Source organism: Aspergillus flavus, chromosome 6 (assembly GCF_009017415.1).
Source record: "Aspergillus flavus chromosome 6, complete sequence".
NCBI classification, from domain to species: Eukaryota; Fungi; Ascomycota; class Eurotiomycetes; order Eurotiales; family Aspergillaceae; genus Aspergillus; species Aspergillus flavus.
In genome coordinates this window covers 3,297,354-3,309,810 of record NC_092410.1, presented here as the reverse complement: position 1 = coordinate 3,309,810, position 12,457 = coordinate 3,297,354, and the positions used below count along the sequence as shown (strand labels likewise).

At 47.4% G+C, this 12,457-nt stretch overlaps 3 protein-coding genes and 1 non-coding gene across 4 annotated transcripts; 1 reads left to right on the top strand and 3 right to left on the bottom strand.

Moving 5' to 3' along the window:
- Nucleotides 1-971: 971 nt before the first annotated feature.
- On the bottom strand, nucleotides 972-4,352 carry F9C07_2074696 (uncharacterized protein; the record flags this gene model as incomplete). The annotated part of the gene is made up of 3 exons (XM_041294468.2): nucleotides 972-1,156; nucleotides 1,208-2,950; nucleotides 4,310-4,352. The coding sequence occupies 3 exons, from the start codon at nucleotides 4,350-4,352 to the stop codon at nucleotides 972-974; spliced, it is 1,971 nt and encodes a 656-aa protein (XP_041148735.2).
- Nucleotides 4,353-7,077: 2,725 nt separating this feature from the next.
- On the bottom strand, nucleotides 7,078-7,165 carry F9C07_t212. The gene has a single exon. It is a non-coding gene; the product is annotated as a tRNA-Pro (tRNA).
- Nucleotides 7,166-7,517: 352 nt separating this feature from the next.
- F9C07_2171440 (palmitoyltransferase pfa5) lies at nucleotides 7,518-9,724 on the bottom strand. Its single transcript, XM_071509358.1, has 5 exons — nucleotides 9,274-9,724; nucleotides 8,713-9,217; nucleotides 8,539-8,662; nucleotides 8,443-8,483; nucleotides 7,518-8,382 (listed from the first exon to the last, which is right to left on the bottom strand). Exons 1-5 carry the CDS (start codon nucleotides 9,380-9,382, stop codon nucleotides 7,821-7,823), a joined length of 1,341 nt encoding a protein of 446 aa, XP_071367981.1. The 5' UTR covers nucleotides 9,383-9,724; the 3' UTR covers nucleotides 7,518-7,820.
- Nucleotides 9,725-11,611: 1,887 nt separating this feature from the next.
- Nucleotides 11,612-12,278, top strand: F9C07_11719 (uncharacterized protein). The gene is made up of 2 exons (XM_071507671.1): nucleotides 11,612-12,084; nucleotides 12,145-12,278. Exon 1 carries the CDS (start codon nucleotides 11,752-11,754, stop codon nucleotides 12,055-12,057), a length of 306 nt encoding a protein of 101 aa, XP_071367980.1. The 5' UTR covers nucleotides 11,612-11,751; the 3' UTR covers nucleotides 12,058-12,084; nucleotides 12,145-12,278.
- Nucleotides 12,279-12,457: the final 179 nt, after the last annotated feature.

Sequence of the window (12,457 nt, the reverse complement as noted above, 5' to 3'; positions counted from 1 at the left end):
TTCTCTTCATGACAGGTGGCAGGCTGGATAATAATAGAAATTGATTAAAATAAAGATATCTATAATTGATTTGTACAGTAACAAAAAGCAATTCAAGAGAAAGTAAAAAGAAATCCAACGGTTGACGGGGTGGAAAGGATTCCAGGGGACCCATGTCTTCCCGTCGATTCCTTGTAGACGTGCGTGCGATAAAAACATGTTCATCCGCTGCGGGAGAGTTGCGTTGGAACGCACCTATAGCATCCCTAGAGTTGAACTAAAAAGGAAGCTAAACACGGGCGATGCGACGTCCGACGCTGATCGAAATATAGGGCTTACATCTGGGCTTGGGAGAGATGTGGTTTCTTTCCGAATGCATTGGCATTCAACACTCCGAACAGAAAAGCAAAGAAAAGAAGTGGAAGACAGAAACAAACAAGTGACTGGCTGCTCTGCAGAAGCACCCAACTCCGGCCCCAAGGGGTACACAGCGTCCTGCTAGAGCTTACCTCCCTTCTTCATCTTCGTGTCCTCAACCAGTCACCGAGCGGCTTCCGGTGGTACAACATCCCTCTAACAATAGTCAGGAGACTTGCAAAACCTCTGTCCTCCCCTGCTCATTGGATCTCTCCATGTTTGCTGAGGACGGACCTGGCCCAAATGATGTATACAATGATGCAATAAATAACCCGCAAAATATAGCCAAAACCTCATGGTCACGTTTGATTGATCGCTTCGCTTTCCACATGAACACTGAACAACATCATGATCAACAATTCATCTGCACACTGAATTCATATTGTAACCGTCGATAACCCATTATGCATCCAAGAAATAAGCACATGACTTCATATATGTACACTACGGCGCAGATCCGAACAATCGGATCACTGAACGTAGAGGATGAAACTGAAAGGGAAAAAAAAGAAAGGAAGAAAAATAGTAGGTGGCAAGAGAGGAACAAGAGCCACGTTCATGATCAATGTTGTCGGTTAACCTGCTGACTTCACAGGCTCCGCCATCTTATGCTGCTCTGCCGGCTTATCCTCGACTCCCCCAGGAGAATCGTCGTCATCTTCCTCGTCGTCGCTTGAGAAGTCGTCTACCGCACGACCACGTCGCTTATCTTCCTCTCGCCTCCGACGTCGCTCCTGAACATACTCACGGTAGCGTGCATCTATAAGCGGTTAGTATTGGAAGCCTGCGGGAATATTCACGTCCAGCATACCTCGTATCTCTTGCGTTCTAACCGCATACGCTTGGATCTCCTCCTTGCTCAGCACCCGCAAGACTATCACGTAGTCCGACCGTTCCTCAAAGCGCTCACGGCCAGCTTCCAGGGCTGCGGGATTGACTAGTCGACGATCAATCTTAGTCCACCGCGCGCCGGGAGGGATGCCTTTCTTGTGCGCGTCCTTCAGAGGCGCTACTCCTTCTCGTACAGGGTTAGGTTCCTCCGGGAATTTATCTGTAGGAGTCTTTAAGATCCCTTTTGGTGGGGTCTCGCTGTCTTTCGAAACTGTAGACTCTGTCCTTTTGTCTTCCTGGCGATCTATTTGGATCATCTCCTTCGTGGTAGAGCTATCCTGTGGACGTGGGCGTGAATGAGATCGGCGTCGTCGAGGCCGCTCGCTGCCGCTTGCAGAATCATCAGATCTGCTAGCTTTCGGGCGCGCCGACGCCTCGCGTCTGTGTTTCCTCAGGTCCTCGTCAGAAGTGTACGCATCCGAATCGCTGTCCACTTGGCGTCTAGATGACCTCTGCAGTCGACTATGACGCTCCCGCGTATCGTGTTCATGAGAGCGATGGCGCTCAGCTCTTTGAGATTCATAATCATTATGTACACCTCCTAGGACAGCCGTCCCCAGTCCAGTAGTAGTGCCTTGGGAAGCAGGCTCATTAGTGATGGAGCCCCTTGACGCGCCATCATCATAAGGATGTCGACCACTCCGATTATTGTCATGCCGCCGATGCCGATGCCGGCGACGGTGAGCATCTTCGTAATCGCTCCTGTATGAAGAATACCCTTCATCCGCTTCTTGGTGTAGATGAACCGGGTTTCGTCGCCCCGCCCGGCGGTGCGCTCTGGCGACGTCAACGTCGCTATCAGCAGAGCCCTGCATCGGACGCCGTACCCTCGGGTCCCATTCAAGTCTGTCGAAACCTCTTGTAGATGGAGGAGGCTTTGGCGATCGGGGTCCGCTTCTTGATACTAATTGAGGATCATCAATCCCGGTCAAGCTCAGAGGCCTCTCCCTCCAATATGAGCCCCGATCATGACGAAGCCGCGCGGCAGAGTCTTTCTCGAACTGCTCACGAGGATTGGTATAGGAATAAGCATCATAATCGTCAATGTCCTCCCCCTTGCGAAGGCCTCCCGTAGGCGGGTATCGCGAGCGTCTACTGGGATCGTGCTCCCTGTAACCACTGTGCACTATTGGCGACATAATCACCCTATCATTCGGATCTAGTCGTCCTGTATCACTAGCATAATCGATATGAGAGACAGAAAGAGGATGGCGCCGGTGGCGCCGGGGCGAAGAGGAATGCACCGGATGATGGTCATGGCTTGGAAGAGGGCTAGGAGAACGGCGGTAGCTGGATGTTATGACAGGAGGGGCTCTGGGGCCATGAAGCCGACCAGGAGCCAAGTGGGTGTCTGCCGCGGAGGTAGTATTACTCCGTTGTCTTGGACGAACTTCATACTCGGTTCGCAATTTGGTTGAATGACCAGCGTCTCGATAGGTTTTTGAAGAAACCCGCTGGGCTTCTAATCCTCCTTCCCGAAAATACCGGGGGTCGTACGCTGTCACCACATAAGGCCCGCTGGACGGATAGCCCGAGTATGCGGATCGACTAGCGGAGGAGGGATCGTAAGAGGAGCTGAGCTGCACCGTTCCGGTGGAGGCTCGCATGGGATCAATCATACGCGAGCCGCTTGGAGACATGGGCCGATGGTGTGTAGTAGGGACTATTCCAATCCCTCACAGACAATGGGGCGAGGTATAAACTGCGATCGTTGTAATGCGGAGGCGGGCAACGTTTGGTTGAAAGAAGACAAAGCACTGAGATAAGCTTTGTCAATGAGACGTGCGAAGATTAAGAAGACAGGCAAATCAGAGGTAGAGGAGACAAAGAATTTACATAAAATGGACAGAATGGGGAAGAATCCTGCAGTTTGAATGAAATCGAATCCTTTGGGCACCAGGCCAGGAAACTCGTCGAAGAACTAAAGAAAGTTAAGGCTGAGGGGCAAAAAAAGAAAAGGAGCTAGTTTCGGATGCCTGATCCTGCAGGCGACGAGTGAGACAGCACGAGCGGCAAGACAGCGATATTTATAGAAGACAGAAAATCGATAGTGGATCACAGAGACTTTGTCGAAGAGAAGCAAGGAGAAAGATAATAAATCATAAATCACCACGAGGAGGTTGACAATCAGAAAGGCGATTGACGGTAAAGAATAAATAAAAAATTACAATATTGTCTTTGAAGTTTGGGGAGTCTTGAGTGGGCTGTGACGAAAGAGGGTCCTCGACGAAGCGCACTAACAACGGTCAGAAACCATCTAATGATGGCATGGATCGCCATAAAAGTGGAACACCCACCAGCTTATCTAATTCGTATAGTCCGGTTGCCTCCTGTAAGAGCTGAGCATACGCCCCAGTAGGGCTCCCTTAATAAGAATGGTCTGATTCGCTCAATGTTTGAAGTGAGAAGAGAAGTAGTCACCGATGTGTGTCGACGAGTTTCCGGGATACCATAGTGGGTGGGATCTATGTACTCTGTGGGTGTAGTTATAGTGGTGACAATAAAGTACCGGGAAACCATGGATGTCAGTGACATCTCCCGTTCTCTTTCCCTTGGGTGCGTTTTGCATATGTTTGCACCAACCATGGTCACGCCCCCGGCCGGAAGAGTGTCTTTCCAGTTCCGCAACTCAATCGCTTGACTTCGTCCAATCGTTCCGATCAATACCACCAAACATCGTGAAGTGAAGAGCCTCAGGGTATGACTTGGATAAGACTGTATCACAAGGCCTCACTTTCATCCAGTAGTTCGCATACCAGTCTCGGCACGGTGATACTGATACCGATGCCGGATCAAGCGGACTTCAACCTTCAGTCCTTTGTCTCCACTGCCCCTCCGCTTTTAACCGTGGTGATACCACTAACACTAGTGGCTCCTAACGAATGAGATATCATTGAAAGTCGACGGAGCAGGCTTCACATCCTCCGTCAGCGTCATCCAAAACTTTGACTTTTGATTCGGGGGGAAAGAATTCCCGTTGCCCAAGTGTCGACGGGCGAATCACCCGCTCTCCCGTATCTACCTTTTCCACCTGCCGGTTGCCAAGCGATGCGCCGGCTGAACATTTTGTTAGCGCATAGAAAAGATGCACGGCACCCATGACATCATCCAATGGAATGTACTGCCACTCGGGATCTCAATGTGGGTTCACTGATTCAGGCATACTGTACTCCGGAGTAAGATTAAGGAACCCAAGAGTGGAGTCCGCGAATTTCTAGAAGAATACTCTCCCGGCTTCTGTGTGCATGTATGTACTGTACCTTTGAATGTAGACACCCATCCGTGTAATCATCCAACACACAATGCTAATTGATAACATTAGAACTGCGCAGCCATGACGAATAATTCTATGCGTAAATTGCTGTGTTGATTCGCCGATGATTGAAGACTCCCAAGGCTGAGCTCAGCACGGGCAACCGGGCACTTCCCGTCTCAGTTCCAGGACGCCCGAATAGCAGTGGAGCATGAACAACTCTCCCTTACTTGACCGTGATGGTTTCTGGAACAATATTGGGCATCGAACGCCTTGAAACAGCCTTTGCTCCCCGTTACCCACACGTTCGCTTCACTTTTTCTCACTTCTGGCTTCCTTGCGCTTCACCGGCCGAGTGAAGAGCATGCGCGATTTCTTTTATCTTCGCCGTCGCCATGGTAGACTTTTCTCCTCATAACCGAGGTGTGTAACTCATTCGGGTGATCGCGTTCTACCTACCACCAGGTTACGTTCTAGCGCGAACCCACGACACACTTGACACACGGGATAGCAGCTTCATGAAACGCTCTATTGGATAAAAAGCCTGAAGCCATTGTTAGATGATCTGTTTGTCACATGCTGTCAAGGGGTAATTCGGGCTCTTGCATATGCAACGATATCACCCAAATGCCTTGGGATCCCCAGTTGAAGTTTCACACCAACGAGTCACAATGCTATTGTCTAATCATCGACATTGCACAACAGTTTATATCATTTACCCGCATTCGAGCTTTTTCACTGATGCACTGCCGCCCTTACGACGGCAAATGCTTGATGAGTTAGTGAAGCTTTACGATCAAACCTTGCTTTGAGGACGCAAGCTCAAGTATCCAGTGATGTGCAGCATCTTTATACTGACACTGCACAATCAGCTACTGCCCTACTCAGCCACAGATGTGCCTTAGGGTTAGCCCAGCTCAGGGCCAACATGCTCAGGGCTAATGATGACGTACTTATCATGTGTCATACATCACCGGGGGTGCGTTTCGTTGCCCCTGGTTTAGCAGGTACTTCGTCGCGGAAGGTAGTGATCTTTCAAGACCTAAGGCCTCGTTCGAACTCGCATTCTCATCGAGTCATGCGTACTCAGGCGCAGACTTAGCCACACGGCACGAGCCCAGGACACTAGGTGTTGATTGTTCTCTTTAGCTATCTTGCACTGAGAATAGGCGGACTCAACAAAGGTGTTGTGGTAAGGGCAATCTAGCAGAAGCTTTCAGACTTGTGCCCTGCAAAGCCCGGTGTGAAGGGTCTAAAGGGGCAACGAACGATGATTCACCTTCTTTTATCCTAAGATGGCCTATAAAGTCGGTTCGAAACGACTGGAAATCTTTTCCTTAATTTACTCCCAACCATCATAAACCATCCTATACCAGATCAAAAATTTACATATTCATATAAATAGTATTTGACTCAAAGCATCTCTGCAGAGTAAGCACAATCTCCTCTTAATCGGTACTTAGCCCCTTCTAGAGAATCGTCCCCATTTGTAACTAATACAGCTTAGAATTCTAAGCCAAGCCATCAACAAGTACTTCATCCATCATCGACAGCCACCCATACTTCTACATCAACTATGACACGGCACACATCGCTAGCTCCTCAAAGCACCAATGACACCTCCAGACCCAGCATGGCTGGGTGGTGGATATGCTGCTCATGTCGCTCCGAGAATAATCCCGGTTTGAGCCAAGGCCGGTGCACCGTCTGCAATCACAAATCGTGTAGCGACTGCACTCCTGCGTGATAAAGTCCCTGCACTGGATGACTTCGATCATTGTATATTATGATACCTCTTCTTGTTCTTCATGTTGATGGTCAATGTTGAAATGTTTTTCCTTTTTCTCTTTTTCTTCTCTGTTGCTTTCTTTCTTTCATTTTTTCTACTCCCCACCCTAGGGAGATTTTCGGGCTCAATCTCTGTACAATATATATGTGCTACGATGTATGATTTCGATATGTACTATAAGCAGGCTGATGACGCAATATGACCAGTTTCCTATCGGACTTCCATAGAATTTCCCTTTATTCAAATTAAAACTCTATACTTAGAGTTCAAAGCCAATATTGAGCAACACAAATTGAAAGAAATACTCAGAACACCCCTGACGTAGTCGGTAATTGACCACGTGAGCAACCATCAGGGATGTTTAACTTTCTTTGCACTGCTTCCCAATCTATATATGCCGAGATTATAGATCACCCGATTACTCGGTAACGCAGTTAGACACCGATTAGATAGTACCGAACTATGTATGTTTGCGTTTACCTGTGCTTTCTTTAGGTATGTCGTTATCATTCTTTAGTTTGCCTGCTGTTCTTTATATCCGTACCGATGTAGTTTACTACGTTGAGACAGTTCAACAGCAATTCCTAATTGAATCAGTCCGGGCTGGCTTAACCCTTCCTTCACGAGTGCTGTAACACGGACTCACTCATGCATCTCAGAAAAAGACAAAATAAAGAAATAAAGATATCCTGGAACTAGCCAGGGAGCTTCATCTTACTATCAATGTACTGACTTAGTAAAAATAATAGGCCCGAACCCGGGATAGACGGGGACCTCGCGCAGTCAATGCTTTGGGTGAACCCTAAGCGCGAATCATACCACTAGACTACCCGGGCAATTGATACTTACTTGCCTGGATTATTTGTTACATGAACTAGATCAACAATAATCCCAGTATCTCACCCTAGATTATTTAGGTAGAATAGTATTAAAATATATACCAGTTGGATAAACAAGGTTGGGGAGCAAATCAGGACATCTATGATACAAGCGTATGTTGTTATAGTGATCTCCATTATCTCTTTTCGCCAACTGACTAGAATAACAAACTGCATAGCAATATACAAGCCTCGCATGAGAAATGGAGTATATAGATGTTATGGCTTCCATCACTCTTAGCCCTCAGCTTTGAACTGAAGTGAAAGGCAACCTGGTTGAGATCTAAGTACCGGGGATCTAGAGCACCTCTTCAGAGCAAGCTTAGAACGAAAGCCGTTTTTTGCTCTCATTAATATGTATGTATGTATGTATGTATGTATGTATGCTATGTGATAGCTTCGTGTGTCCAAGCAGGCCAGTGCTCCGTTACCAATGGCTCCAAGAAAACGAAAGAAGAAGAAAAGAATAAAAGGTAAAAAGCAAAATGGTCTAAGGCTTGAACAAGGATGCAGCATTTTCCAGAACGACCAAAACTCCCGCATAATGACGATGATATTGATGATGGGCATATACCGCTGCAATGTTTCCAGTATTATTAGCCAAAATTGTATCTCAACTGTGTTGCTCAGCTCTGCCTCGTCTCCGTTTACGCTTCGATGACCTATCTCTAGGCTCGCCATGTGCAGTGACGGGATGTTCAAGGCCAGCCTCAGCCTTCAGTCTCTGGACCACGGGCCCGAGCGCGAAAGCGCTTTCTAGACTACTATGATCCGCACATGGGCTTTGCTTGAGGGGAAGCAACCAGTCAAGTATAGAGTAACCCAAAACTTGTTGGAGGTTTTTGAAAGAAGTGCCCAGATCAAAAGGGTTTTCGCCTGGGAGTGTCTGAAGAATCGCAAACACATGCTGTTCCCCTGTGGGTGGGTATTGTTGATGTTCTGCTGTAGCCTCGGCATTTAGAGGCATCGGCGGTAAAGGATAAGTTATTGTACGAAATGTCGGTGCCCATCGGGACTCGGGGTCGAGCTTGGAAAGCATATGCTTGGGCACACGAATAGCCAATGTCCAGACTGCTGACCGACGATTCAAATTCTCGATCGTTGTCAAATTATACATCGCAAGTTGTACAGAGCTAAGTGTCATTCCAAGTGTGAATATTCCAAAAAGGCAACTCCTGTGAACCATTAGATCGTTATTCAACAAGTCGACCGTAGTCGCAGCTGTATTCACTCACAATCCGATACCAACAGCCCAATGAGGATTGACCTCGCCCGTCTTAGAAGGTTAGTCGACCCAGTACAACGGTTTTACCAAGAAGGTGTGGTCTTACCTCTCGTCGCAGTTCCGCGGTGAAGATCGCACAAACAATAAGAGTGAATGTGCAGAAGACGAATGTGTAAAACACAAACTGAATGAAGAATTTAAATGAGGTTTCCGAGACCACACCGCCTACCCTTGTGATAGTGAGTAACGCCATGCCTTTCCAAAGAGGAGCATAACCTACCAAGGACAGAAGTGGTCCATCTTACGAACACACCGGTCTACTTCCCGGCAATGGTGTGCTCTGTCTGTCTTGTACTGACAACAAGTGGAACAATATATGGGCCTTCCATCTGGCTGGCAGATAAAGACGTCTTTCGTATAAAAATTTTCTAGCCCTTCTGCATTCAGGGGGAACGCCTTTCCTCCAGCGTGGTGATCGACGCCCCTTTCGAGGTCTACCTCATCCGATGTGTCTGACTTCTCAGCTGTTCCCGGCTTTCGATGGCTTTTCCTCCTTCGTTTACGGTTTCGACGATGAGCGTTCGGTGCTTCGGCATCCTGTTGATCAGGAAGATATGAAGAGCCTCGCGGTATGAAGCCGGGATTGCAAATGACATTGTACAGTAGCCGAAGATATGTAATAACCATCGGTGTGAGTAAAACGTAATATACAACAATTATGGCGATTCCAGCGCCAACTCTAGAACTGCGATTATACTTCGGTAGAGGGGTAATTAGGTAGTCGACTGTATTCGAAGAGGCTATTAGCATCACCGTTGATTTCCAAATAGGGGGAACTGACTGCATAGAGGTTTTGTAATAGCGTAGGAGGCATAAATGACAGTACAGAGTAGCACCAGAGGTATGATCCTAGCTACCGCTAAACTGACGCGCCTGTCTGGACGCGCCATCGGAAATTAATGGTAAAAGGGCTGGAATTGCCTCTGCATTGAGGAGTGGTAGGACGAAAGAGTATCGGATTGAATCTGTACTGTATCTATACAAAAACGGGGAAACAAGTATGTACAGCCGCCACAGGAGGCACTATCGGTCGGGAAGATGAAAGCCTCGGGCTAAGTGTAGAAATATGGCCGGCAGGGGGAACGAAAGTGACGTTGTTGCTGTCCATCATCAGGAACGTGACAACCAGCAGTTGCAAACTCATCAAACTCTATACATGACGTCGTCATGTGTTGTCACATGATGACAAGCGATTTTTAGTTTTATCTTGCAATCTACGATCTAATCAAGATCCCGACCTGTCGCTACAATGCATATTGAAAATCTTTTTTCCATTGACTGTCCGTACGCAGCCGACACAGAGAATACTGGTTCAGTCACCTAGCGGCATCATTAGTATTACACCAATTCCTTGGTAACATTGTCCGTTGGCCAGCGTCGAGAATCCTGCGGTGCGATAATATCGGTGTTGTTGTCGTTCTCTCAAACGCTGGTCTTCTCAGATAGGATAACGATCCGCATGCCTACCATCTAAGCATCGTTTAGCTTTTTCTTTGCAAAATTATTAAATCGCGCACTTTGTCGAGGTATGCCTCTAGAAGGCTTCAAAGTTTCTGCCTGTGAGTTTGTAGCAATGCAAAAGACGCTATCCAAGATGCGAACGTCGTCTGCAGGGGAATACGTCAGTACGGGGACACGAAGCGCACCGTTTGGCCGAGATCTCAAAAGCTGCCTCTTGTTGAGCGTGGTAATGTATAGCAGTTGGAGCGGCTGTAGCCTGGGAGAACAATGGTATATTTGGCTTTCGTGCGATGATCCACAGTGGAAGTGAGTAATTATAAGCTTCCCGCATGATGCGATTTCGAAGCAGATCCAAATTAGCACTGCCCTTCTAGGTAGGTATCAACGTACAGTAATATCAGTCAGGATTGGTGATCAGTATTTTTTTGTTTGATCGGTGGCAGTAGTTGCAATATTGCAGTTGGAAAGATAGAGGAAAGGTGGGGTAGGTAATTAAGGAGACAGGAATAAGAAAAGAGGAAAAAAGAAAAGAACAAAAGAAAGGAACAGAAACGGAGAGAAGGCGGGAGGAAGAAGAGCTCGCAAGATGGAGAAAGCAAAAAGATGAAGAGTCATTTTCCAATCGAGTAATGAATCAATTTGGTTATTCTGTCATTCTTCGTGTTGGGCGTCATACAAAAATACGCACGTGGATTGCCTGAGGACTATAGCAGGCAGCAAACAGGGATGCCTGGCTTAGTCGGAAACTGAAGTACAACTGTTTGACCGACAGAAACACTAGTGATTCCGCTGGTGGACACCCAGAATAGGTAAAAAGTGACGGTAAGAGCCAGAAGGCTTAAGACTACCGAAGAACATCAGTGCTGAGCTGGGCTGCGGGAGAGACCTGAGGCTCCGGGCGGTCGTTGCCTGAATGGTAGGTACCTTGCCTAGTCCCCATAGTTAAAAGTGGATCCAAAGATTCCAAACACTTTGCCCGTTCAAGCATCTCATCCAGGCTATGCATAGTCCGCATCCACTTTAGAAGCCAAGAGGGGGTAATTAACAGGAAGAAATGAAAAAACACCCTAGCCATAAAAAATAATTAAATAAATCCAACCGATGAAAACTGGACAGTTACTGGAGGAATGGCGGGTATGAACGGGCAAAATCAAGAGCCCAAGCCTTGCCGGTATTCCGCCTTTTGGAAGAACAATCAGCGAACCCCGTGGACAGATTGAGTCAACTTGCTGCAGGATGGCAGTTGATTCTCCTTCTCAGGCCTCCAGTTTACCGGAGCTATGATTCAGAATGCTGCTGAATGTCACTCAAAGGGATCTAGACACATAACGGTCCGGACCCTCAGGGCCAAAGTAATAGCCTGCCAAGCCACGTTTCGATCTACTTGCTAAACGGCCCCTTCTTTTTGCAGAAGATTACCCTTAGCTGATGACTGAAGTAATATGGTTTTAGCCCCGATTGGGGCAGAGCTGTGGCCTGGGGCTTGCCTGATATGTCGAAGCCACACTATTCAGGGCGAAGACTGCCTTGTCATTGTCAGAGTGATTCATCATTCTCGTCTCTGCCTCTATTTAAACGCATCCTCACTCTCCTTTTGAATCTTCATTAGCAACAAACACGTTGACTTCTACTCAGCACTGCATACATTCTTTGCTTCAGTCTATATCTACTGAGCCTTATCCTTCACTGTGTCTAGTTACCAGACTCTCTCCAACACACATCCGTACTCTGCAGCATCCACATTCTCGCAACTGCAATCCTACCGACTATTCCAGACGGAACATCTTCAAACAACATAATGCCTTGCTACCACGAGATGTCGCCATTCTCTCAAGTCCCTGGTCGCAAGGAGCGAAGGGACTCAGTCAGCTCTCTGGCATCAGTCTCATCTACCATGGAGGACGATTCCTTGGTTCATCGGCCATCCATGTCCTACGTGAATGTGCCTGACAGCTCTCTCCACGGCCTCTCCGGCCGCGTCAGAACCAATGGGTACCTGTATATCTGCTGCAATTGCCATGATGGGCCCAAGCTATACAACAACCAACCTCGATGTGTTATGTGCCAACACGTTGTCTGCTCGGATTGTCAGCATGTGAAGTAATGATCTGGAACATTTCGATCGCTTGAGGTAAGAGTTTCCGGAGTAGACGCTAGTGTGGAATTCTAAAGCTGACATGTTTCGGTATAGTGTTCAACTTACTATACATTTAATGTCGAGACGGGATCTTACGACAGCAACGCGTTTTTGATTGGTATCTGAGCGATTTCATTATGAGCATGGCACGGCAGAAACATTCATGGGAGAGGGTGTATCGGGTCTTCTTTTTTTTTTTTGTTATTTTGATTTTCCTTTCTCGGGTTTCATTTTCAGGCACGAGTGCATAGACTTGAGCGGTTACAGTGTTTTGATTTTTGTGATGTTTGATTATCATGATGGGCTCATGGGGCCGCTGCAAGACAAAGTATAGCTGGACTATACTTAGTCTTGCAGCCGAAGAGTG